This window comes from Aplysia californica, unplaced genomic scaffold (genome assembly GCF_000002075.1).
Source record: "Aplysia californica isolate F4 #8 unplaced genomic scaffold, AplCal3.0 scaffold00149, whole genome shotgun sequence".
NCBI lineage: Eukaryota > Metazoa > Mollusca > Gastropoda > Aplysiida > Aplysiidae > Aplysia > Aplysia californica.
Genome location: NW_004797419.1, coordinates 1,146,504 through 1,173,551, shown reverse-complemented (window position 1 = coordinate 1,173,551; position 27,048 = coordinate 1,146,504). Strand labels below are relative to the sequence as shown.

The 27,048-nt window shown below is 39.1% G+C and overlaps 1 protein-coding gene across 2 annotated transcripts; it reads left to right on the top strand.

Annotated features, from left to right (window-relative positions):
• Positions 1 to 190: 190 nt before the first annotated feature.
• Positions 191 to 20,467, top strand: LOC101854495. Of its 2 annotated transcripts, none has more exons than XM_005097214.2 (15): positions 191 to 236; positions 2,353 to 2,420; positions 3,104 to 3,606; positions 4,383 to 4,511; positions 5,313 to 5,405; positions 7,229 to 7,476; positions 8,600 to 8,691; positions 9,897 to 10,027; positions 10,976 to 11,035; positions 12,899 to 13,034; positions 13,652 to 13,742; positions 14,621 to 14,732; positions 15,199 to 15,297; positions 16,109 to 17,521; positions 20,042 to 20,467. In XM_005097214.2, exons 3-15 carry the CDS (start codon positions 3,135 to 3,137, stop codon positions 20,125 to 20,127), a joined length of 3,162 nt encoding a protein of 1,053 aa, XP_005097271.1. In that variant the 5' UTR covers positions 191 to 236; positions 2,353 to 2,420; positions 3,104 to 3,134; the 3' UTR covers positions 20,128 to 20,467. The 2 variants fall into 2 exon arrangements, with proteins under 2 accessions (XP_005097271.1, XP_012937325.1); XM_013081871.2 differs by lacking the exon at positions 191 to 236 and adding an exon at positions 278 to 397.
• Positions 20,468 to 27,048: the final 6,581 nt, after the last annotated feature.

Sequence of the window (27,048 nt, the reverse complement as noted above, 5' to 3'; positions counted from 1 at the left end):
TAACGTTTCAATCAGTGTTTTGTTTGTTGACGAAACAGTATTTGAGAAAAACTATGATAGTTCTCCTACGAAATTGTTCATTCTTAAATCATAATCAATTCTTTTTTGCATGGCAAATCGGCAACCTAACAGGAAGTTTTTATTCTGTTGCTGTAAAAGTGGAATCGGAACAAGCGCCAAGAGGAACAAGTTCAAACACATCTTTTGAAAGCATAACAAACAACATAAACACAGAGGTAGTTCTATCTAGATCTAGGCTAGCCTGTTGACCCGAATGAATGCGTTATTTTTCATTTACATGAATTTGCTTTTTATTTACCATAACTGATGTTTAATGGCCTGTACATGAGCGCTTGCATTGCTTAATTTATACGATAAAGTGTGCTTCGAATCCGAGGTGTGTATAGTTTTTCAGTGCTGATGTCGATGAGTGTAGACTGTAGATTCTACAAGACAACAAGATCTGGTCGGTGGGCTGGACTCGCTGCTACACTTCGATTTTTCACTTATCAGGCCCGAACTTATTATATTTTTATCCTATCGTCTTGTGACTGCCATTACGTCTCTAGATATCTAGATCTAGATCTAGATCTAGATCTAGAGTCTAGACCTACTTTTGATCTCTCAAGACTCTGAAAGATCATTCATGGCATGGTCATAGGCTAGTCTAAGATCTAGAATTCTAGATATAGATCTAGATTCTAGATCTAGAATCTAGATCTAGATCTAGACTATATATCTAGACGCGGTGGCAATTGACAAAAATTGACTTTTTGTCAATTGCCACAGAGTGAAGCGGTGTCAAGTCTGAAAACAACACTATCTTTAGCATATATAACATAATTAATTAATGTGTGTCTAAATGGGTCAATTTGTTCTCAACTAGATCTAAATCTAGATCTAGAAATCTAGTCTAGATCTAATTTCATTGGACAAGCATCTCCAGATATCTAGATCTAGTCTAGAGCTACGGTACCAACTTGGCGTGTTTTCAATGAGACGTAGACCTAGATCTAGACTAGCCTTAGCCTACACTTTGGTGTAGAACCAACACAGGCAATTCTAGAATTCTAAAAGTAGATCACAAACGCACATAAACTCAAACAGAAATTCACGTTATATCGGGGGACGGGGGTCAGGAAAAGACACACACACACACAGAGGGACAGAGAGGCGAACGCACAACACCGAGCACAATAAGCTAGATCTACCAACCAACGCAAAAGAGCTCCTCTTTACTCGGTGGCAATTGACTAAAAGTCAATTTTTGTCAATTGCCACCGCGTCACTCGGTTGAAGCGGCATTGAAGTTGCCCCATGGCCGTATTTGCCCCAACCTATGTGATGAGATAACTGGAAGTATGTGACGAGTTCAGTGGTATCAGTTTCATATTCATATTGCTTTCTCTGTAAAATTATTTCACTGGCATTGGCACTATACCCACTCTTGTCCGGACAGACTGTGGTCCTGTGTCAGAAGACTGGAGAAGCTTTTTTTTTCTTTTTTTTTTGGATCGAATTCCAATTCTAGAGCTGGAAAATTTTAGTTGTTTGAATATTCGAATGCTTAATTGTTGTAGTGGACGACGTTCCGGACTATACATTGTACTACATTTGAAAATGCCTTCAAAAGATACTGCGAGAAAACAAGACTGCTCGACTTTTGCAGTTTACCTATTTTGCATTTAGTCACCCCTTTAAGTCAAAAACTAAATCACACCAAAAAATATCCCTCCATGCCCCCCATCCCCATTCACACCTTACACACGCTCACACACACTCACGCATGGGCCGCTCCATCCATTCGCAAATGACCTAAAAATCTCAAGAGCGGGAACCGCTCGGAGAGTTCAAGTTTGTTTTCACAAGGGTTCTGAGAAATAGAGCCGGCCAATAAATTATAATGGCCAGAATTCATTTCATCCTTGATTACAGAATAAGATCATAACATCAGAATCAGATGGTATTTTCAAAATTAGTTCATGTTGGTCTAGTATGTATTTAGTGGAGGTTAACTGTCGGTCAATAAATGTTGTCAATATAGACTACTTGATATTTTCTACCGTTGGCTTTTCAGTCATCCAAATGTGCTCATTAAAATTTTATTCATGCATGTAAATATATAATATTTGCTGGATTTAGGTTTCAGTTTTTATGAGGGTAAGGAAGTGTGTAACTAACCCTTACTCTAACCTACCTCTCTAATCTTCTAACATGCCGCAGGGTAGATCATCTAAATTGTATATACATTAATATACTTACACTTTGACTTTCCCTTTGGGATACTTTTATTTTGTGCTTTTGAGCCTGATCTTTCATATCATTATAAAATCAATCTTTTTTTTTTTCAAGGGTTCAAGTCTGGATTGCATTGAAATTGCTGGTCAGGGCAGAGCTCCAAATTAATGCAGTTCTTCAAGGTATAGTAAGGTTTATAGACAAACCTGAGCGAACAAGTGCTAGATGATTGTAAGGTAGAGGGTCTGTCTGACATTTAAGAATGAGTCAGTTGAATAATCCTTGTATTTTGTTAGTGATAGCATTTAAAAAATTACATTATAAAAGCAAACCTCAATTTATAATATAATGTTACATGTCTCACCTCTATTTGATCTGACCTTATTTTCACGATAAATCCTCTTTTGTATGTATGCATGTATATACCATTTAAAAAAATATATTTCAAAGATACTATTTCCAAAGTGGTGGACCTTTCAGCACTTCATCTTGTGCTTGTTATTCACCAATATTTAACTCTAGAACATTTGATTATCATTTGAATTAGGCCTCCACTTTTATTTTATTAATTGTCGTTAGAATGCTGTTTGATTTGTTTGTAATAGAGACTACCTTTCTGTTTAAAATAAAGTTTTCTGCTTCTTGACCCAATTCATCAAAAATGTATTATATTGAAGAGAAATGGGATTTTTTTTTTTTAAACAAAGAAAGACATTGATTTGGTAACCATATGGAACCAGGAGGTTGCTGACCAGTGCATGCATACTTTTTTGTTAACATTGGATAATAGCCTTTAGCAGAATCATACACATAGTTCTAACATAATTATTTTTCAACTGTCTCTTTATTGCTTCATTTTCAATAGGTTGTGTTTTCGGCCACAAGCAAGTTAAAAAATGGAGGAAGATGATGAGAAGGAAGGTTCTTGTAGCATGACACTCACAAGTAGTGACTTCAGCCCATCGCCAGTGAAAGAATTGAGAAACAAGCAGTGTAATTTACCTTTCAAAGCTTACTCACTCCCAACTCCCCAGTTTACAGAGTCTGATCTTGGCACAGATGCTGTAAGTAATGGAGCAGGAAATACAAATTTCACCAGTGACCCTTTTCACCACTCAAGTAAAGATGATGCTGGTACCTGTATTGATGACACAAGTCGTGATCCCTTGCAGCCTACCTCCCAAGATTCACAAGTTTTTGGGGTGACATCAGATGATGGAACCAAGGAGTCTCCTTCAAAACAACAGGCAGCTTCCGGGAGTGGCAGTCCTCGGGGTGACCATTCTAGCCCGTTCAAGTTTGGTGATGCACGGTCAGGAGACATGAGACATCAACTGCTCACCCAAAGAACTTTTAATTCATTGGAGGGTATGTTTACTTGTCTTGGGGGGTTGTCCTTCCTCTTTTTACACGATCAGTGGGATACTGATTTATGGCCTATTACCTTAAGAAAACATAGTGAGTGCCCTCTTGCTTTTCTAGCGAACTATTTCAAAGATACCTGTCTATTCATACCAGTTTTGAAGAGTGTTGATTTTGAGTTTTAAATTTAACTTTGGCTTTCTTTCTTTGGTTTTCATCATCTCTCAAAATAAATTTTGCTGGCTTTGCACTGTTTCATAGCTCACTGTATTCACTTCTTTCTCTCTTTCCATGTCTTTCCCCATGTTTCCTGTCTCTGTCTAGTGCAGGTTTTGAAACCTGTTAAATTACTTTATTTCTCTGCCTGCAAATTTTGTATGTGAGACTGGGAGCAGTGTGTGTGTGTTGTTAAATGGTCTCACAATTTGTATTTTGTTCCTTTGATAGATCAATACAATTGAGTAATAATTTTGCCTTGTATGCAGGGATGCCAAATCTCCGGTTTTTTCATACACTTGCAAAGGAAAGGGGAATGGTAAGAGAAATGTTTTTGTTTGCTCATTTAAAGATTTTACAAGGTTCGTTTTGGGTGAGATGTGACGCTCCGCTCATTTTCAGGGTTTTTTTCAAAAATCATTTGGCATCCCTGTGTACAGTGCTAAGAGCCTTCTGGAATTAGGTGCTATGAATTCCCATCTTTATTATAAATTGTTATTCAACGTTCACAGCACGGCTCTGGTGTTACAAATTATGTTTATGTTTTGATATTTCACAACCCACAGACAATCTTGGCCCTAGAACATCTAGTCCTATGAGAAAGATCCGTGTCTACACAACAGCATCCGGAATACAGACAGTGACCATTAGCCCTAGCAGTGGCTCACACGTTCCCGCTTTGGCCAGCAGTAGTGGTAAGGAAATATATGTACTGCACTTCTTGTTCATAAGAAGCTATGCCTGCTCTTAATTATTTAATGGTGATTTTATTATACTATTTTCTGCCTTTGTGTTTTTGAGAAAGACCCATTGGAAAACTTAAACCTTTTGAATTCCTTTATTTTGCACTTGTTCTGCGTGTAATATTACAGTCAAACCTGTGTAAGACGGCCACCCATTTTCAAGAAGAAAAGTGGCCGTATAAGACAGGTGGCCATCTTAGGCAGGACTGAGATAGGTGTTATTGTTTGGTGTTATAGGGGTTATGTGTTGAAATAAGGTGGCCGCGTTGGACAGGTGCCCGTCTCACACAGTTAAATTATATAGAAAAAAGGCAAGAGGGGAAATGGAAAGTGGCCGTCATGGCAGGTTCGACTGTAATTAGTTTCCTTTACATTCTGATAAAAGTAAACACTCTCTATCCATCTCCAGGAATACTTCTTGTTGCATACTTAAGCTAAGCTTTGGTTTAGTGGTACTCATTTGCACTTTTGTTGTTACTCCCCCAGGGGTGCTTTTTTTTTTTTCTTCACTTTGGGAAAATCATTGTACTGTTATAAAAAAAACATGCATATGGTACATAGACATTACTGCCATATGATATTTTCTCACTACTTTTACTTTTTTGCTGCAACTATCATCCTTATGTTTCTCGTCTTTCTTTGTACTGGTCCGCAGTAAATGACGTACATTCAACCACAGTAGACAACATACATTAAGATAAAAATCACTTTTGATATTTTTTATAATTTGACTGTGTGCACACCTCTGTCCAGATGGAACTCACTGCAGCTTGCAGCAGGACCACGCTAGTCATCAGGTCCAGGGAGTGGGAGGTTCCCCCTTTCTGACGCCCAGGACTGACCACGGTGTGTTATCTGTTTATAAGTACAGACCTTTTAGGAGTTACAATATTGTACTGTGCTTATTTGTTTTATTTCTGCTTATGGTTGTTGTTGTTTTCAAATCCCTTTAGCTGCGAGCATTTCGCTCTTGGCAGCGCAATGCCTCCCTCAAGTAACCACATGTCCTTGTCATCTGGTCAACGCCAGAGTAGAGCAGGCGCTTATGGTTATGTTAGTGCTGAAATGCTTTATCTGCCCTTCTCTTGTGACTAGCGTGACTGTCATTTGTACAGTATTTTATGCATTTCATTGAAAATGCCTTTAACTATTGCAATTCTTTATCTGTGGCATATTAGCCATTGGATATATATATTTCCTAGATATTCAAACTTTTGAATCTGTTTGATCATAAAAAAATGTTAAGTCCTTGCACGCACGTTTCCAAATGGTCAACAATGTTCGGGTTGTTTTGGGGTGTTTTTTAATGGTGATTTGGCACCTCGGGGTATAGAACATATGAGTGACCTGGCATAACCAGGTGCTTATCGAAATAAGAAAATTGAAGAAATTCACATTTTTCTTTGCTAATGCAATTTTTATTTTTTAATTCATTGATTAATTTCTTCTTTTTTTTTTTTGCTCAGCAACTTTTATGTCCATTTGAAAACATATTTTTGTGTGGATTTTACTGAAAAATGTTGATCAAAGGTACAAAAGAATGTAAATTTGCAGTTTCCAAGTACATTCAAGCTTTAGAAGTCATCTAACTTTGGCAGCCAATTTACCTCTGAAACCAAATGACCATCTCCTCAATCATAGATATCTCAACTTCTAAGTTGTACTGGGGGTTTTTTTCATCAAGAGCAAGACAAATGAGCAAGCTAGAACATGATAAAAGGGCTCCCCTTTCAGGTCAACTTAAGAGGTTCCTTCACCCTTTGGTTTTCTATCTTAAGGGGTTCTTAAACACTTATAATTTTAGAAACTTAACAGGTTGTTGATTTGCTTGGGTTTTTTTTCATGTCTGACAAACTGTTCCTCAAATGTCAATTACCTTCTAATTTTATAGTAAAAATATTTGCATGTAGACATTTAACTCACATGCATATTCACACAGACACACACAGAGTGACCATGACTATGATTGAATGCTAATGATTTTTAATTAACTGTAAGGTTTCATTGTAACAAAAAGAAATAAATAAGTAATATTGACTAGAATTATTGGAGATGGGGGGGGGGGGAAGGATGGTGGTGGTTGGGCCAATCAAAAATAAAATAAAGTTAACAAGCCAAAAGGGGTCAATGTCAACTGTAATACACAAAGAAAATAAACTGATTCGATATTCTTCGGAGCCATCCCCGGGTTCACATTCCAGTCTTTCCAGACTTTTGATTTTTTTTTTTCTCGTAAAAATCTTACAAACCTCCTGGAGCACTTCCTTTTCATATGCTTCATGCTTGGGTAGGTCGACTGCTTCTGACAGAGACAAAAGGTGACTGCTGAGTATGTGTGTGGGTGTGTTGTCAAATCATTGACTTGGCTTCGGGATAGAGAAGGGGGAAAATGATGCTTGCCAGACGTTCACCATCTAGGTTTTGAAGGGTATGCAAACCCCCGAAACGAAATTTTAAAGAGTAACGTTCACGCACCTCCAAAACTTAAAGGGGGGTAATCTGCAGGTTTAATGCGTAATATACGCGCATCTGTGCGTAATGGGGAGCCTTGTGATACCAATAAAATTTCATATGCCCTAAAATTGATGAGCATCTGATTCCACCAGGCATGACACGACATATTTTGCTAAAACTTGTTTGTGTTTTTTTTTTTCTTTCTTTGCTTCCAGTACTTTCATCCTTGTCCCAAGAACATCAAGCAATATTGAAGACCCCTGTGCGAGGCCAACAATGTCACTGGGAGAACGGAATGGATGTGACGCCGTCACACTTTGGCACTCCCATGCGTCAATCGCCAGGCTTTACCCCTGGTCGCCATTTTGTGAACCCGTTTGAAGTGGATCCCACGCAAATGCATCTCTCGATGTTTAGCCCCAACCTTTTTAAAGTGACAAATTCTGCAAAGAAGGAGAAAGAGGTGTGTTAGGACTTTCATGGTGCTTTTAAGTTGAAATTTGCTATTTCGGGACAGCTTAAAGTTTCTCTCTCTCTCTCTCTCTCTCTCTCTCTCTCTCTCTCTCTCTTTCTCTCTCCCTCTCCCTCTCCCTCTCCCTCCTTCCTAGCCCATACTGTCGGAAAACGTAAACACCAAAAATGACTCACATAAGGCAACATATTTCACTTTTTGACTTCGATTTGTATCTTGTTTGAAATTATGGGGATATTGGGGAATATGGGGATGAGGAAGGTGTCACTGTTAAAGGTCACTGTCAAAGACCCAGAGCCCGAAAGGTCATGAGTAGTATTTCAGAACCAGACAGCAAGGTCACTGACAGTAAAACCGATGAGATTGCTGTCCTGGTTAACAAGCTTAGGTAAAAATAACTGATGACGGTGGGAATATACACCCCCTGGCAAAAAAGGGGTTAATCAGTATAAGAAAGGTCAATGTTAGGAAAGTCTGTATGGGGCACTTACATGATCGCATTAAGTCAGTAGTACCGTAAAAAAATATGCAATCAGGTATGTCACTTTTCCGCTTTTCTCCGGTGCTTCCGGTATTTTGATCCTGATCCGCTGTTCCGTTATTGAGATCGAGATAGAATCTTTAGTTGAAAAAAAAACCAGAAAAGAAACACTCACACACAACAACTTGCACCAAATGTTCAAATAACGGAAAAATGAAGACTTCGCCATAAGTTCGAAGTTCGAACAAAGGGAAGAAAACCCCCCAGAAGATTTGCACTAATCTCAGCCAGTTAAGAAAACACACACCGGGCTTGTTTGTCTTTCCTCTCTCTCTATGTACACCCTTTGGGTTTCAAATTGATATTCATATATATGTAAGCAAGACCGTGGCGCATGGATTTTCAGCTATTTTTAAAAAAGTTGAGTGGCATCCCTGATACAATGACAATCTTTATTCATCTCACAGGGAGAAATTTTGTCTTCGTAGTTTACAATGGCAGTGGATGTTACAAAGGTTAGGTGCACTCACACATACACACAACAGGACAGGACATTAGTAAATACATGTTTTACTTGCTGAAACTCAACCAAAAAACCCCAAACAATTATATATTTTGTCTGTTGTTTTGTAGGGCTTCTGGTCCGTTGAACATGCTGCACTCATCAAGCCGGTGGAGATAAATGACTCTGAGGTGATCAGACAACACAGATACCAGCAACGAATGTAAGTTGTTTTGTACTATTCTAGGTTACTTTTGTGCATTGATATGAGAGAGTATTTAATCTCCTTGATGGCTGTTTTGGTCATTTAGTTCTAACTCTTTTATGTCCATCTTTGAAGTCTGTCCATCCTAAGCAAACAGAACTAATTTCTCAAAGGTATAGAAAACAACGTTCTGTTTGGGGAGAAAGTCACACTAAAGTTTTGTTGAACGTACGAAAAGTCTTAAATGTCAAGTTGCCTAGTTAAAGCATCATTTGAATTGAATATTATATATTTTACTTCAGTGGTTATTTTTTTCTTGATATAGAAACTAACTACTTTGTGTCGCATTTTTAAAAGCAGTTTTATAGGGTTGCTAGTTTTCCGCATATTTTTGGGTGCTCAAGTTTTTAGCTTTTAATTTGATTATAATCTTTGTCCAATTTTGATTTCTGATAACATGTCCTTTTGGTTACATTTTGAGTAAGTTTTACCTGTTCCTACCTTCCAAATGAGGATGTTTAGAATAATATGACTATTGCTTACAGGCGGTGCCCACTTGTGCGATCGGGTCGGGTCGATTTGACAGTCAGGGCTAGCCACATTGAGGACGCAAAGCAGCCATCGGGGCATAAACTGTTCGACTCGGTCGGTGACCTGCAAAAACAAATGCGTTTGTTTTCAGGCCTGCGAATCGCGCGATTGGGTGGTTTGCAGGCAATCACAATGAGGCTGAGTCACATGTGGCGCCCTCTTCGAAAAAATGGGGATTTTGCAAACAAAGTTACCCTACTTGTGTGAAAACTAATTAAAGCACAACTAACAAACTGTACTTTTCCTATTCTTCTTCTGGAGAAACGAAAGAGAGCTTCAAAACAAAGACTGCAGTGAAATCTGAACCAATGTGCGGACTCTTTTTTGGCCAAGTGAACTATCTTGTTATGAACGATCTTTTATAATAGAAAGCTATTGATTTAGATCTAGCCCATGTTTATGGGATTCCAGGCTGCCGCAGCACTGCAACAGGGAACTGGGGAAAGAGCCCTGGAAGACATTGAGGTTAAAGGTTTCTCTACTTTAACTTCCTGGTCGCCGGTACCATCGCGGCCGGGTTGTAGTGTGCACTGAAACCACTAGAAAACGACCAGACCTGACCCGATCGCGCTAATGGGCACCCCCTATCACGCTCCATGATCTTTCATTTGATTCGTATTTCTTCACCAAAGTGACAAGGAACAAGATCCTCACATCCAGATGGCCATCAACAAATTTTTCTCCAATGAGCTGATTGTCCCGTCACCGTGGAGTGAGAAGGTGAAGCATGTCCTACCAAGGACACCGGGAGCCATCAAGTCAGGTGAACATTGGCCTCAAAGTCTTTCTCTTTGGTCGCATAAACCTCACATATATTATGAAAACAAAAGATTTAGAGTCTTCTTGTGCTCTTTGTTTTTGTTAATGATTCTTTTAGGGTATAGCAGTTGAAAAATGTTGGAAAAAAAATTCAATGTCAGGTGAAGATTGTCCTGAAAGCCTTTTTCCTTGTTCGCATAAACTTCATATTATGAGAACAAAAGGCTTAAAGGCCTTGTGTGCTTGTTGTTCTGGTTAACAATTATTTTAGGTTTATAGCAGTCAAAATTATAGGAGGAATAAATCTACCTGAGAAAAGTTCTGAATAAATATGACAGTCAGTATGAATCAATAGTTTAAGGGAACCTTTGAAAATGGCAAGAAACACAATGCTGAAGCTGGCATATATAACCGATATGTTAAAATCATTTGCTCTAGAGTTTAAAGTTGAAAAACAATCCTTTGTTGACTACTATTACAGTGGAAGAAGAAAGTTGGCATTTGTTTTTGGATTTTTAAAAATCTTGCATTTGTTCCTCAGTGTAATATAATCATTTTAGAGAAGAGACCTCTGAAGTTAACAATAACATGCATTTGTAATAAAACTTCCCAAACATCACAAGTTCAAGGATGCTTCCTTAGACACAGGAAACAACAAAGTTGTGTGGACATTGTGTTAACGATAAACAATTTGATAAACTTATCATATTGTTGTTGGGGTTGGGGTTTTTTTTTAGCATTACATTTGTTTAGCGCCATTTTCCACATTTTAATATCACTTCAGAGATAGGACCTCTGAAGTTTACATCAATTTCCAACAAAAATTCCCAAATCATGTCCGGTTTAAAAGTTTAAGAAGAGCCCATTAGGGAGCAGAAACATGATCATTTGCATCATATTCCAGTTTGAAGCCAACTGGGCTAACAATGTACCCACCATTATGTGTTTTCAGTGTCCAGCCAGACGACACTGTCAGTTCCTCCACATGTTGATCTTCTGGCTGAGCTCGGAGGTGAGTTTAGCTTCAGCAAGTAAATGTCAAGCCCAAGGGGAAACACTCAGCAGCTGCTCTCATTTTTCAATGTGATTAACATGCATTGCAGAGGGTTCCAAGACATGAACTCACAACTTTTTTTTATGGCCGTTCTGATTTTGTGAAGTCTTGTTGCATGATTAGGATGTATGTACTTCAACTTCTCAGTTGTGCTGCTATTGTTCTAGTCTGTTGTTGTGCTGATGTGTTGTCAGTTGTGTTTTCTTGTGGCTGGAGAGAGGGGTCTGTAAACAGGAATTCTTTGGTGCTTAATCTCAGCTAAACACACATGACTTTGATATGATAATAAAAGCTACTTTGCAAGCTTCTCAGCTGTCCCAAATTTCCCGGGAGGGACCCGAATTTGGGAAATGTGAAGACATAACATAGACTATACCAAAACTAGTCCCATTTGGTGTTATTTTGTTCGTTGGCATGTGATCTGACGTTATTTCAATGGGTGTCCCAGATTAGGGTTTGAAAAGTTGGCAAATCTGTACTTTGTATAAGTGGATGGTTGACAGGTGCTCTGCTGTGGTTTTCGCCTTCTTTCCTAATCAAACGTCTAATTCTCCTTATCTCTCCTACTTCTTTTTTATGTTTGTTACTCTCTTGTAACACCTGTAAATCTTCAGCACTTATATGACCCGATTGTATTGCAAGTGCCAGGGATATTTCTTCATTATTAGGTGAAAACCAAAGAGTATTTGTGTTGACAAAGGGAAAGTAAAACAGTACCGTTTCATGTTCCTTCTCTGTCCTGGGCGGGGACATTCCAAGTTACAGCTTGTTAGTTGCCCAAGGGGAGTAGCGACTCTTGATTTTGCCGATTTTGGATCGGGCTATGTACATTGAGACGTTGGCTGATTTTTGAAGATCAACCAGTTCTTTTTCTAAAAATAGCATGGAAACAATTGAGACAGTCTTTATTTTACTCGTAAATTGCCTTTGAAAATACGAGGGTTGGTTATTATACTGAATATTCACAATAAATGTCGTTTTTCGCAAAATGTTTTCTTTTTTTTCTTTCAGTTTTTTCCCCGCTTAGTTTTCATCCTTTTGACATGAAACTTTCTGCAAACGTAGATGGCAAGGCTGCCATCAATGTAACAAAGATATTTGGGAAAATAATAACACTTTTGCATTGGCAAGCGATTGCGCAACCTGAATTTAGAAAAGGTTTTTTAAACTTTGGGAAGTTTCTCTTCTTTTTTTTTTCTTTTGCACTTATTGAAAAAAACTTGCTGTTACGCTGATAAGGTCTGGTTCAGGTATACTCTCACCAAATTTGGTCAGTAAATAAGAAAGCCTTTGGAATTTGAAATTCCTTGGGGGGTTTTTCAAGATGGCAGCCGTTTCCATACCATCCGCTGTAGCTATGCCAAAATAAAATTACGTATCGGGGAGATTTTACTATGCCTAACTTATATGTGTACTTAGATTTGATCTCGGGTAACAAACATAGAAAATGGTCCTTAAGGGTCGTTCCTCCCGTTAAGGTTATCTTACGGTCCACTAGTCACATCCTTGCGGATTGGCACAAGCTGTAACGTGTACCCTTATCAGATTGTATTTACGGTGTTGATTTTCTGAGAAGTAAGTTCAACAACCTCTATTCTCTTCGTCAGATTTTTCGGTTGTCTTTCTTTTTCTTCCCAGTATTAAATGACTGTCATTGTGTCAATGTGCTTCTCTTTGTTCAAACTCAAAAGTGAGACTTTGTTTTAGAACAAGATCTGTTTGATTTGATGTCAGGGTGCCAAATATCTGTAAAAATGAAAAGAGGAGTAAAGTGATAGATATTTTTCTAATATTCAAACTTCTGACTTTCATCTTTCCCAGACAAGTACCAGTTGCCACAGCATAAAACCGAAGCGTCGCCGGCATCAGAATGCGGCAACTCTTTTATCAGGCGGCGGTTACTGAGCCAGCTCAATGACGACAGTGTAATCAGCGCGTCACCGGGACTGCCGTCAAGGTACGACCACATACTGCTGATAAAAATGTGATTGTTAATAAGTTTACTCTTGGGTTCTTGCCCTTGAATGTGAGTGGTTCATGGCAAATTGATTTATGTGGGTTGCTTCCTCCACCTTTTTTATTTCTTTTTTTTTTTTTTTTTTCCAGTTTTCCCATTTTTCTATCTGTTGGTTGTGAAATGTATCCTGTAGTTTGTGGACTCACTGTGTACCATTCCACTGTGAAGCTCCTGTCTTTTGGCTTGGTATCATGTTGAAGCAAGAAGAAGTTTTCGTTAGCTCTGCTGTAAAAGGTGTTTTCTACTCTAGAAATGGGAACAACTTTTTCTGAAATCCTGAGAATGAAAGCTGCCATGGATTAAAAGTGGGGGGAAAATGTTTAATCTATGTACCCACTTTCTCGTGTACTTGGGCATTTCTTTCCTTGAAACATTTACCCTTGATGTTTGCAGACAGTCGACTATTAAAAGCAATTTCACGCCCAATGATGCATTCTCGGCTTTATATTTAGTACCATATTGTTTTGGAAAACTTAGAAATGAGAAATGAGTAATCTACTTTTCTTGGGTGCTAAAGAGTAATTGGCTAGCATTTACTTTTTTTTTTTTCTGTCCAGGTCAAGAGAAGAAGGGCTGGCTGGGTCCCCCTCACCAGGCAAGCAGACAACCCCAGAGTGGGAAAGGAAAACACCAAAAAAAGCTGGTTCTGTGAGTTAACCTTCTTTTCTTCCCCTTGGGTGACTTTACATAGGCTATATGTAGCCCCTAAAGACGCTTTCATTTAAGTAGGCTACATGTACCCTATATAATCTAACACACACCAAGCTCATTTGGGTTAACTTAGCCCACACAATCAACGACTCATGCCCCTGAACCCAGAAAGCTTTAGATTATGTTTTTATCTGTGACTAGTCTGCCTTGTCTTATCCTGTTAACATCACTTTCACAGAGTAGAATCAAGACCAATGACTGCAGAATGCGTCGAATGAATACTCAACACATTACATTATCAGAGCAGAAATTTACACTCCTTATTCAATTTTCTTTTCCTCAGAAAATCTCCATTAAAGTTTATAATTTATATACTGGTAAACTGTCATTGAGCACAGAGATAAAAACTGAATTCATGAGAAAGATGCGCAGCTGGGAGAGTGAAACTATTCAATTCAAGAGATCCTGCTTCAACAACACCCATCTATTGTTTTTTTCTATCAATCTTGCTTACATCAGCACTTACTCAGAATGTCATCTTGTGAATTCCGCTCATTTTCCCTATGAATGAGGGGTATACGTTGAAGGAGTGATGGCTTTTGCCAAATTTGAAGTTCTCAACTTAATGATAAGTTGGATCTGTATTCAGGGTGGTACTTTTGTAGAAAAACAAATCTTGTCCTAACTTCTCTGGTAACAGTACATTGAGTCACAAGCTTCTCTAAAGAAAGTACCTTTTTTTCAAACAATATGATTAAATTCTTTTTTATTCTTATGAAGAAGTTTTTATAGTAAATTTCACAGAGTACATGTCTTATTTTGTCTGCAGCATAGTAGTTGGGTTCTTTTTTCCTCTCTCTTTATCAACTCTTCAGGGCCATTTTTCTTCAAGTCCAATCAGAACTGAGAGTGGGGATCGACAGCCACAATCTCTTTCAGGCCTGGACCTGCTTGCCTCGCCAGAACTCTCACCTATTGCTGGCAGGGGTAAGGATTTCTTTAATGTATTTGGGGGGGGGGTTAAAATACATTTTATTTACTTTTTTATCCTCTGTATGTCATTTATTTTGTTTGTTATTTTGGTCTTGCTTTTTACTCTAGTGTTTTCCCATTCTAAGAGACAGAGGTGTCAGTATGACCTCTTGTAAGATTTTTTAAACTTTTGTAGTTGTTTTTTTTTATACAGTATGTTCGTCTGAATGTTATAATTTAATAGATTTTATCTTCAGTGATATGGTTATGAAAATGATTTCAACTGAGCTGTTTAGGTTTTGCCATGTATGTAGGACTTGATTTTCTGAAAATTACAGTATAATGTCGCGTGTAGGTCTTACTTCCTTGTTTTGACTTTTTGTTGCTGCCCATTAAACATACAAAATTGTTGGTCTTGGAAAACACCCAGGCAGTTTTGTGAGATTTGATTCTCCTCCCCTCTTTGTTTCATTTTCTCCAGCAAGCAGATCTGTGAGGTCGTCCGGGGTTTTCTTCTCCCATCAAGAGGAGCTGGACAGCCCAAGGGCAATAATGCAGTTGGATTTCTCATCTATTCTAGGTGAGTTGGACTTCACATATGCCGTTGTTTCATTCTTGGTTAATGAAGTTATATTTTTCAGTATTGTTTCTTGAGGCTCTGGTCACTTTGACCAACCCTTTTATCTAGTTGCTACAGTTCTTGGGTGGGTTGTTGCTCACAGATTTTCTTGAGCAAGGAGTGAACTCTTTACACAAACAAAGATAGAATCATCATCATTATCATTGCCTTTCCCACCATGGATCAGGGTATATGTCACGAACAAACATTTTCCACCTTTCCCCTTTCTGGGCTAGCCTCTTGATGTAGTTTCATGTCTTCCCAATTTTCTACTCATCCAGACTGTATCCAGTGGGTTTCACTGACTCCTAGTATGTGCAACCTGTATCTCTTCATCTTTCGTGACACTTGAGAACTCTTTCCTGCTTTATACATGGGTGTAAAAAGATAGAATACAGAATTAACAAGCAGTGTTTGGAGAAATGAGATTTTGACATGCTAGGGATAATGTATTTCTTCAAATCCTTGTAACCAAATTTTCCTCACACTAGTAGATGAAGTTTGGGTGGGGTTTTTTACCGCCTCTCATTGTCGAAGATTAAAGTAGTTGTATACGAGTAGATGTTTTGGTCAGTGTCATATGATATTTTAGAAATGCGAAGTGGGAAATGGCCTTTTGTACAAATGATTGTCTTGGATAGGTGGTCATTAATTGTCAGGTGCCTAGAGCATACTGTAGAACATAAATAAATATATGTGCAATGTAATTGCAGTTATTATCATTGGAGCAGGTTCGACTGTATTTTGTGCCTTGATTCCCTTTTCCTGTCAGATGATGCTGATGAAGAGGATGAAGACGTTGCAGACAAGACGGAGACGCTGGTCCAGACCGGACATCAGACGGACATGTCATGCTCTGAGGCTCCAGCTTGTGCAACTTCCGTTGTGCTCAGCGACAGTCAGGTGCAGTCAAACCAGAGCAAAAACAACAGCCTTCTCCGCGGGGCTGGCTTCTTGTCGTCAGCCCTGTCGGCAGAATCGGCAAGTGACGTTGCAACAACAACTTTTCCTCAGTCTTCCTCCAACAGCCAGGACACTGGTTACAACACCGCCAGTCAGTGTTTTCCATTTGATTTGGAATGCAATTCAAACTCAAATCTTATTACTCAGGATACTCAACAAAGCAATGCCTCAGCTCCTCCTTCAGAGATGTGCAGCTCAGTTTCCAATTTCAAAGAAGGAGCTTTTGCCAGTATTAATCGGAGCAAAGAGAAGTCTATGGAACTCACGGAGTCTTTCACCAATGAACAGTCAAGGGGAGAAATGAATTTTGGTTCAAATAGAGATTCATTCATTGTTGTAGAAAATATTAAACACCATTCTGTGCCTATTAAAATGGAGGAGGTAGGGAGAAAGCGAGATACATGCCTACTCCGGAAAGTTCGAACTCTCTCTGATATCAGAGCTTCGAGGGAAAAGAGTAGTGTTAGTCGAGATTTGACTCAGTCTTTCAATAGTGAAAAAGAAAGTTATTCAAACATGTCTGTGGAGGATAAACCTCGGTCAAGTTCTGATGTTGAGAGATACAGTATGTCGTTTGATGCTCCCTCTGGCAGCACTGTTCCTCTTCCATCAACACCTTCAGTTTTTAATTGTGATTGGTTGCCCTCAGGGTCAGACAAAAAAACGGGAACCGGGTCTGTATGTGTGATGACTCATGAGCAGCTCGAAAATCACTGCAGCAACGACAATATGCTGAACGCTTCCCCGCTCTTAAATATATCAGTGCAAAGTCAAGATGCTTTTCAGAAAAACACAGGGAGTCCAGTACGAGGCAGCATTGCTATTGCTACCAACCAGAGCAGCAGCACTTCCAGAATACTCTATTCTCCCGCAGCGATAGATATGCCTGTGTCCCCTTTCGTCCTGGGTGATGACCAAACGCTTGTGGATGCGAGGGAACTTCTAAGCAAGTCGGAGCAGCTCCGCAAAAAGCTCTCTGGGCCAGACTGGGTTGAACCAGATTCGATCTTTCAGGGCATAGATGTTGATGTGGAAAATCGAGATCCCAGTTTGAATTCTTCTGACCTCAACCCAGAAGGCTCGTGGCAAAGTGGCAAGCCGGGAGTCAGGAGTCTGAGTCCAACGTTCAGAGTGGAACCGATGCGTACCTCGACACCCTCTCCAGTGATGCTGAAGGGCGTCAGGGAAAAGATAGAGGATGTCAGAGGCAACAGACTGGGAAGTAAGTATCCTCGAGTGTTGGGGGGGGTGGGGGGGGCTGACTTTATTCAGACACAGCATCTCAGTAGGAGGGGCAACCTGCTCATGGTAGAATAATGCCTGTAAACTTCAGCTGTAGATATGTGACTTCAATTTTGGTCTCCTTTTTTTCTTACGTTTTGAAATGACCTTTTTATCTAAGTTTAGTGCGGCATTGAATAATATAAATATAACTTTCTACAGTGGGCCCCACTTTAAACAGTTGCATTTAAAACAAGAGTTCAGCTATAGCAGGTTTATAATAAATCCCTGAGTCCGGTCTCTCATTGAAAAATAAAAAAGGTTCTTTTATAGCCGGCACTTTGGAACAGTGGTCCAATCATCAAAAAAATCTTCTAACAAATGGAAAAGGGAGCAGAAAAAAGTAAAAACATCATCCAACATTTTATGATGTATCATACCTTGAGTAGAGGGGAGGAAGGGTGGGAAAACAAGATGCACTTTTGGAGTTGATGGAAATCCAGTCAATGACTTAATGTGGCCTTGGTCTTGCATGACATCGTCACATTGTCTCTCCGAAGGGGGCGAAGACTTGTAACGGTAATACATGATTGAATGGTGGCCTAGTGGTTAGGCTCTCGGACTCGCAACCGTAAGGTCGTGGGTTCGAATCCCGTCAGGGACCGGACGTTGTGTCCTTGGGAAAGGCACTTTACACGAATTTTCCTCACTTCACCCAGGTGGGAATGGGTACCCGGCTATAGACAGCGAAAGATCTTGTCAGTATGTTAGTGTTTGAGCGCTTAATCAGCTGCTTGCACTGTATGCTTCCCGGGAAGCTGAGAATGTTTCGGAGTGTTCTATGGTCTGCTGGGGTAATAATATAGTGTAAAGCGCATAGAGCCTGCTGTTGAGCGGGGATTTGCGCTATACAAATGCTATCTATTATTATTAAAGAAGGCATTAACGAAGCGCTAGATCTCTGCTGCAGTTCTTTTTTGTAGTCCTTTCTATAACTATGGTATTTATTCGATTACAAATGGTTGTAAAGCACACAGTGGATGCTGCAGATTGTAGAACATGAACATGAGCTAAAAATGCAATTATTATTATTTCCTGTTCATCTCAAACTATGTCCAGTCAAGATAAAAATGTAAGACAAAGATTCGGAAAAAATATCACTGGAAAAGAAAGTGATACTAAGTGATTAATCGGTAGTTGGTGGGTATAATTATCTGTGTTAGTTTATATGTAATAAAAGTGATCCCATTTCTTAATTGTTTGTTACTGTGTATAAACTTGATTCCCTTCTCTATAAATGAGATTCATTGAATCAATGAATGCATACATCAGTGTGATTTTGAACTAACAGTTTTGGTGTGGAACAATTTCAGTGAATTTGTTGTTGGGGAGGGGGTATATAGAGCAGGCAGTTGCCATAGTATGGGGACTGTCCTAGAAATAACAGAAAAACTGCCATACTATTCCTATTATTTTTAGATTACTTTTTGAAGTTTTTAGTTGTTCTGAGAATACTTGATGTGGGTGCACCCTTAAATTAAAATGAATTCAACCATTTTACTACATCACAACAAAGATGACAATCACAAAATAAAATTGGTCAAAAGGTGAGATTAGAGCTGTAATTCCGTTTCTTCACCGCTAAAGGCTAAAGACAAAAGTCCCACCTAAATTCTGACCGAATTTGAAATGGTGAAAATGTTAAAGTCCAAAGTTCTATCATTGGTGCAATTTTACTTCCAGGAGGCATACAATCTGTATGGTGACAAAATAAGGGGCGTCATCTGTTTGCCAACACAGAAAAAATGATGAATGTATTGAAAAGCTCATTCATAATGAAAGGTTCAAAATTCGTGACATTGCTGATGCCCAATATCTTTCTAAGTCTGCAGTTCACAGCACTATCTTTCATGAGGTTGGACACAGAAATGCGTCAGCTCTATTGTTTCCATGGCATAACAGTTCACAGATTACCACAAGTCACTGCACATTGATGTTTGCATGACAAATGCTGACGAAATGCGCAAGACAAAATGGGAAGTGGGCCTGCCAGTGCCTTACAAGGGCCCTATGAAAGCATTCTGGATATGTTCCTGATCTTGTCCCCATCAGACTTCCATCTGATTGGACCTCACCTATGCAGCGATATCTAGCTGGGGAGAAAATCACTGGTGGCACAAACTTTGTGGAACACGATAGAGATTGGCTTTGTTCACTTGACGAAGTTCTACAGGGATGGGTAAAATACTTGATTGTTCATTCATGGGGAATACATTTAGGAATAAAAGGAATGTTTAGACAACTGTCTGTGTAAGTTGTATCTCTGTCATAACAAAGCTCGTTTTATAGCCATTTTCTTGTTATTTCCGGGACAGCCCTTGTACTTGGAATGAAATACTTTTTTCTCTAACATTGCATGATGTATTTTTGTGTTGGAATATCTTCCCTGGAGTGCGGCACCCAGATTATATTATTTCACATCTATGTATTGACATTACGTCACTTTCAATTTTGTTCTCAGGTGAGATTGCTGCGGAGATTCTCAAGAGAGCTGGAGAAGATTTAGCTGAACTTACCAATAGGATGGGACCCTCAGACTCCCTGTAAGACGAAGATGATATATGATTTGGGGAAACTCTCGCGCTGTGCCAAATTGCCATCATATCATTCTTTTACTTGGCTGTTTTAGTTCTTGTCTGCACATACCTAGTACTATTATATTATATATACCCTGTATGTATCACATTTTGAGAGTTCAGTTCTAAATGTCTACTTTTGTATTCTAACTGCAAATTTCTGTGCAAGGTTCACTCTTGTGAAAATACTTGGATTGATATTTATTTATTTTCCCTGTGTTGCTTTCATAGGGTATGTACATTTTTAGAAATTATTCAAATGTTTCTGTGTTAATAAATTGCTCAATGATGTTACAGATACATTTTTAAAACTAGGTGTTTTCTTTATCTGTGTTACATGTACTGTCATTGGGTAGTATGTTTATATGGGCATTATATTCCATGAAATAGCTATACGTGGTGGGAATTGTGGCTGGCAGTATAGCCGCGTCAGGGACGAAGCCCCCCTCTATCCTCAGACTTGATTTTTTTCTTATTAGTGGTGTTTAAAACTAAGAGTTTTTGTACTTTGTACTCTGTTTGGCTCGGGCAAAGTCAGAGACTTCATAATGTAATAATATTGTAAGTACTGTAGATGTTTTACACCCCCATCAACACAGTAAAGATCCTTTAGGAGGTTGGCTGCTTCGACTCTACCTGTTAGAGCCATCATTGACTGGCTGACAAGTCCCAACAGATAGATGGAGATACGTAGGCCTGCTTGATAAAATTTCTCCACGCTTAGGAATCAAATTCATGTCTTCTGTATGCGACCTCGAAACGCCTAACTGCTACACAACAGTTATATCAGGAGGAATGGCATGACAATTTTAATGTCTTATCATTTATCATCATACATATATACGAATGCATAAGATATGGTTAAAAACTTTAAAGTAAATTAAAGGCTGGCTTATGAAATGAACAGGGCTCCGAAAAAATGGTCCAGGCGGGGATTTGAACTGTAGGTCAAGTGTCCTGCCAGCCAAACTCTCCACTGTGCCAAGGACATAACCTTATCATTGTCAAATCGAACCGTTTGTTGGATATTCTGGTGCCGTTTGCTTCTTGTTTCTTATATATCTAAAGTGTTACTGATGCCCAGTGAAACAATACATGCAGACAAATCTCGTTACAAGTTATACTATACTGGCGATCAAAAAACAGTTCTACACTGTGTGTGTCCGGACATGGTGGAATCAGGCTCTCGTCAATTTTGGGGCATGTAGAGTTATTGGTATCATCTTAAAGTTAAAGCTTGTTCATTTGTCTTGCCTTTGATGGAAAAATATCCATTTATCTTGAACTTGAATACAAGTCGAGATATAAATTTGCGAATGAAGGTGGGGGTCACCTGGTTTCAGGGGTAAAATTAGTGAGAAAATGACCGCCAAAGAGAGTTATTTCCTTAGCTTGAGAGTCGGTGGAAACTGAAAATTTACATTTTTTGTGCCTTTAATCAACGTTTTTCAGTAAAAATCCACACAGAAATGTGTTCTTTAAACGGCATAAAAGGTGTTGAGCCAAAAAACGAAAATTTTAGTAAAATTCTCAAATCTGCAGAAAAATGCCAGTTTCTCCACTTTGATTGTTTTGACAAGCACCTGATTTCACCTCGCCTCACATAATCTATCGGTTTGTCTTTCCTGCAGAAAAATAGTGATTCTTTCGACCACAAAATTGAAATATGAAGTATTTCATAGAATTGATGAAGAGATTATTTTTCAGCAAAAAAACGTCTCTTTTATGACTGAAATTTGACGATGGGTAAAATCCAAAAGTCACACGACATCAGTACGCTGTGATGTCCATGTGCATTCAGAACATATCTGTGCCTCTCCTGCGCTTAGTGTACTTGAGTCTTCCTGCGAAATGTTGTTTCAGGCATTGGTGAGAGCTTGCTGCAGCTGTAAAAATGTGCGGCGGCATTGTCGTAGTCATTTTGGGGGAATGTCATGGGTTGATTGTGTTGTTGAAGAAATGGCGAGATAGTGCTCATGTGGTTTCCTGCAGGATACACTTGTACTATTTACACTCCCATCGTGGCGTTCCAATTGAAACTGAAAACTTTCCTGCGGTTTGGCTTGAGCAGTTGTCCTGATACTATCTCGGGTGCACTCTCCTAATTTACAATTAAGTATGGCATTGTTACCTTGGGCGGCCATTCTGGGTCAGTTTTGAATAGGCCAAGTCACAACGTACCGTTGTCTCAGTTGGCTGAAAGTCCTTCTGCTGACGTTGAATGTCCACAGTCCACGCAACAGCAGTGCGCTGAGCATGCCGAGATAGATTGGGGTTTTTTTTCAATCTTGAGTAAAATAAAGGTGTCTCTCTCTCTCTCTCTCTCTCTCTCTCTCTCTCTCTCTCTCTCTCTCTCTCTCTCTCTCTCTCTCTCTCTCTCTCTCTCTCTCTCCTTTGTACAAATTCAAACCGAGACAGTGGATGGAGGGCGCTACCGTTAGGTCCTACTTTTTCTACTTTTTAAATTCCCCCTCCTGATTCCGTCTTCCTTTTTCCCTGCACCAAATGATTATTATTAGTAGTATTATTACATGTATTGTGTCGATGTGCTTCTCTTTGCTGGAACAAACAATTAATTATTCAAACTAGACTAAACTTTTTTTACCTTGTAAACTCAAGTTCAAATTGAAAACTTCTGCCGGATCTGAAGCTTAGGCTTTGTCAAGGTCTCTGTTCACGGTTGACGCATGGTTTGTTTTTTATTTCGTTTTCTTTTTTTTACTCGATGCCCGTCAGTCATTGGACCTAGTTGCCACGTAGACTTGAACGTAAGTCATCAAAGAACTAGTCTTGCAGGTGCCTGCCAGCCTTAAGGTTATTCGAAGTCATTGGGCTAATACTAATAATATCTGGTTTGGAAGAGAGATTATTCATACGACGAATATCAAACAGTCAAAAAGTGGGTTCCGTGTGAAGGAAGGCCTACCTCTGGCAATCTGAGCTAACATTAGTTGGATGAAATTAAAATACAGTAGGGCCTACAGCTTAGGCAGTCAGTGCCAGTGGTGTGGATAAGTAGGCTAGTTAAGCTGTGTATCTAGGCGTTCCATTTCGAACATTGCCAAAACCTGGCGGTGTATAAAGGGTTGGAGAAGACGGTATAACGAAGCTTCACTGTACACGTACGATGTCCAGGCCCCCACCCCCTCACCTCCTTTGCCCCCTCCTCTGGGCTCCTGACTCTTTCTATTGCTACTCCTTGGCTCCTCCTTACTGCTGTCTTTCTGCCACGCCCCTGATCTTCTGGTAGGAAAGATCTACACCTAGCCTTCTCGGACAAGGGCAAAAAAATCTCGGAGGGCCCGTGTGCAAGTTGCACACGTTAAAGATCCCTTGGTGGTCTAAAATCGATAAGAGTATGTTTCGGCCGCCACCCGGGCAAAATTCAAAATTTCCTACCAACTGAAAATATTAGGTGTGTCTCGCGCGCTCATATGACCTTATGCAGTTGCGAGTGCCGTAAAACACTTTACAAAAAACAAAAAAACGATGCCCAGGTCTGCTCTCGAGTGAACAACTGATCTACTAGGCTACTTGTAATGTCATTTGGCTTTATTACCGGTAGTAACTGTAATGGCAATTCAGAATATGAAATGCTCTTTAAAATGGGTTTCTCTCACATCACTCCTTGCTGCCAGAGACATGGCAGCGCGTCTTCGTTATCGTTATGTAGCCTACTACATGTACTACAGTACTTCCGTAGCTAGCTCAGCCATATTATTTGGCTTGGGCAGCACAAACACTACATTTTGATGACAAGTCATGAATTTAAAGGGCAGCAAAGTATTGATATCAATAGCATCCAGTGGGCATCAATTTAAATTGACCACCGTATCCAAGAAGAAATCGACCTGACCCTCTCCTTTATTCCATTATTTGGATCTCTATACGGACAAAATTGGTAGGCCCTACATGTACATGTATGTATTTCAGACCGTCGGCCTATTGTCCCGACCTTTCAGGTGGTGATGGAGTGATATCGACCACCCGAACCTGCGTTGCATTAGCAAAGGGCTAGAAAATAACACAGGACCTCACGATATCTTTCGAACTCGTAATAGCTCTACAGTACCTCATCGAATCTGTGTTGGTAATAGGTAAATTGAGTACGCATACTACGTGTGCATCCCCCCCCCCCCAAAAAAAAAACCCCAACAAAAAACAAAAACAACCTTTTTAACGTCATGCATCTTTTGGACTTGGGGCTGTTCAATATAATCTTACACCTTTTTGGGACTTTTTGACCCCCCCCCCCCTTACACTTTTCTTGCATTTGCCCCCACCCTTTCCTCGTAATATTACATTGTTCGCTTATAATACTAATAATATTATGACATTTATATCGCACAAATCCGTGTTACAATCATTGTTCCATGCTCTTTACATAATGTTCATGAAGTTTAACATATGCAATTTACAGATCGGTACAAGATTGCGCATTTTAACGATCGTATAATTCACTTCCATCTTTATTATTTTACTCACATCAAGGAACGTTCACAGATATTTCAAAAGTGATAAAATATGAAAATTAAAATTAGATATGAAACTGAAAAGCTCACAAGAATGATACAAAATTATATAATTGTTAAAACGCGCAACACAATCTTTACATTGCCCCAAAAATCTTAAGATTGGCACGCAATTATACGATCGTTAAAACGAGCAGCGCAATCCTAAGCAATCCTAAGATCGGTACATTGCGCGGAACACATACACAGATATCATACGTATGCACATAATAATAAGCAGTTCTACGTTTGCTAAAAAAAAAAATAACAGAGTAGATCATTCAAGCAAAATATTGCATACACTCTTTCTTACTAGGAAAAATTTGAACTCGTGTCAATTTCAAAAGCGCCTTAATTACAGATAAAAACAAATTACAGTGTAATTCAGGACCGAAAAAAGTGTTGACTTTGAGCAAGGTTGACTTTATCCATTGTACTACAGTGTACTCGCCATTGAAAATTGAAGATGACAGCTACAAAATTACAAAGTACCTGGTAACAAGATGTTAGCTCAATTCCAGTGAGTATCATTCTGAAGTTGTCACCAAAACAAGAGATAATGAGTGAACAAAGTAATTGTAGGTGTGTACACCACTAGCTCAGAACCTAAATAACTCTTCTTAATTGAATTAATCCATCTTGGGATTTAGCCCTAAATTGTTGACTTTACGCAAGGTTAACACTCAAGCGGTTGACTGTACATGTATCAGAAACACAATTACTTAAATAAAAAAGGCAAGAAACAGGACCTCAGTGAGGTGTTGGCTGTACTGTAAACAAGAGTTGACTCTATCAAGATTCCACTGTCTGTTACATGTATTACTGATCATTATGCTGAAAACTAACATCTGCGTGTGTTGCCATTTTTTTGTCCAAAAGTTGCCACAAAAACGGCAAACGTTGCCATAAAAGTTGCCATTAATGTTCAAGCGTTCATCTCTTTGTCTCCCTGTGACGACGTATATTGCACTTTGTTGATATGGGTAACTTAATCTAAGGCACCGCAATTTTTGTGCAGAATATCATTTGTAGCCACACAGAGTGTAAAAACGTTAAAAATAAAGATTTCACAACAGAATCAAGTCAAAATTAGGACAGCACACATACACAACCACTGAAATTAACAAATACGTGCGGTTGCCCACCTATCCGAAAATTGCCCGTTTTTACCCGAAACGTGGGTTATAATTCAAGAAAAAGTAGGCCAACAATTATTACATCATCATCATCATTGCCTTTCTCACCCTGCACCAGGGTATAGGCCATGGACAAACACCCCCCACTTTTCTCTATCCTGGGCTAGCCTCTTGATGTTATTCCATGTCTTCCCACTTTTCTGTACATCGATTTATGTGATTCTTCTCCAAGTTCCACGAGGTCTTCCCCTTGATCTCTTGCCCTGTGGGTTCCAATCCAAAACTTTCTTTGTTATGCAGCTGCCTGACTTCCTGAGAGTATGTCCAATCCATCTCCACCGCATTCTTCCTACCTCATCTCTGACTGGGATCTGTCTTGTTTTCCTTAAAATTATTACATGTAAATTATGAAATCACACGCAATGTCAGTGTGCGGTTTCGGTGGAGACACGCTCCAACATAACAATTAATTATATAGGTAGGAACAACATGAAATAAAATGACTACGCTATATAAACACAAAAAATAGTAAAACAACACATCAGACCAATAACAATTTTAAAAAAAATAACACACCAACAAATTACAACACAAAAGAGAAGGAAAAATAAAAGAGAAACAGCAATAGAAATAGTATGTAGTACTTATTATATAATATTGTTCAAGTATAAAATAACAAATCAACATGGTGTCAACAAGTGAGAAAGAGACAAAGTGAAGCTGAAGTGAAGATAAACTTTCTTTCTAAAAGTAAACTTTGGTTTCTTTTTCTTTTTCTTTTCTTTCTTTTTTATATTTTTATTCCCTAGCAGTGGTTTTGTTTTTGTTTGTTTTTTTAATGCAAAAATATTCGAGGACCAAAAAATGTTAAAAATCGGGGGCGCGACAAACGCAGATGCTAGTTGAAAGAAAAAGTGTAGTTATCATCAACAAAAGGCAGTGTTCATCTTTATGTCAAAAGTATTTTTTATAACAGGGGCATCTACTGAGCTGTCTTCCAAATATAGGTCCTACTTCCTGCTCTGTCTCCTCTTCCTCCTCTTCTTCCTCCACCTCCATTTCTTCTTGTGTAAAGCCCTGTATGCCTCTTCAATGCTGCAATAATATATTTGGAAAATAATTTCCACCTAACTTAGCCTCTCATGCACACCATGCAGCCTTTCTTGACCAAGGCCACCCTTTTTTCCCCTTATTTTTTTCACACCCCAAAAGTGTAATATTACGATGTGGTTCAAGACCCCCCCC

Bases quoted from the DNA above. Each gene is read 5' to 3' on its own strand.
- LOC101854495 (XM_005097214.2), top strand. From the start codon at position 3,135: ATGGAGGAAGATGATGAGAAGGAAGGTTCTTGTAGCATGACACTCACA. The intron at 13,035-13,651 runs GTACGACCACAT...TTTTCTGTCCAG, and splicing joins TCACCGGGACTGCCGTCAAG to GTCAAGAGAAGAAGGGCTGG. The intron at 17,522-20,041 runs GTAAGTATCCTC...TTTTGTTCTCAG, and splicing joins CAGAGGCAACAGACTGGGAA to GTGAGATTGCTGCGGAGATT.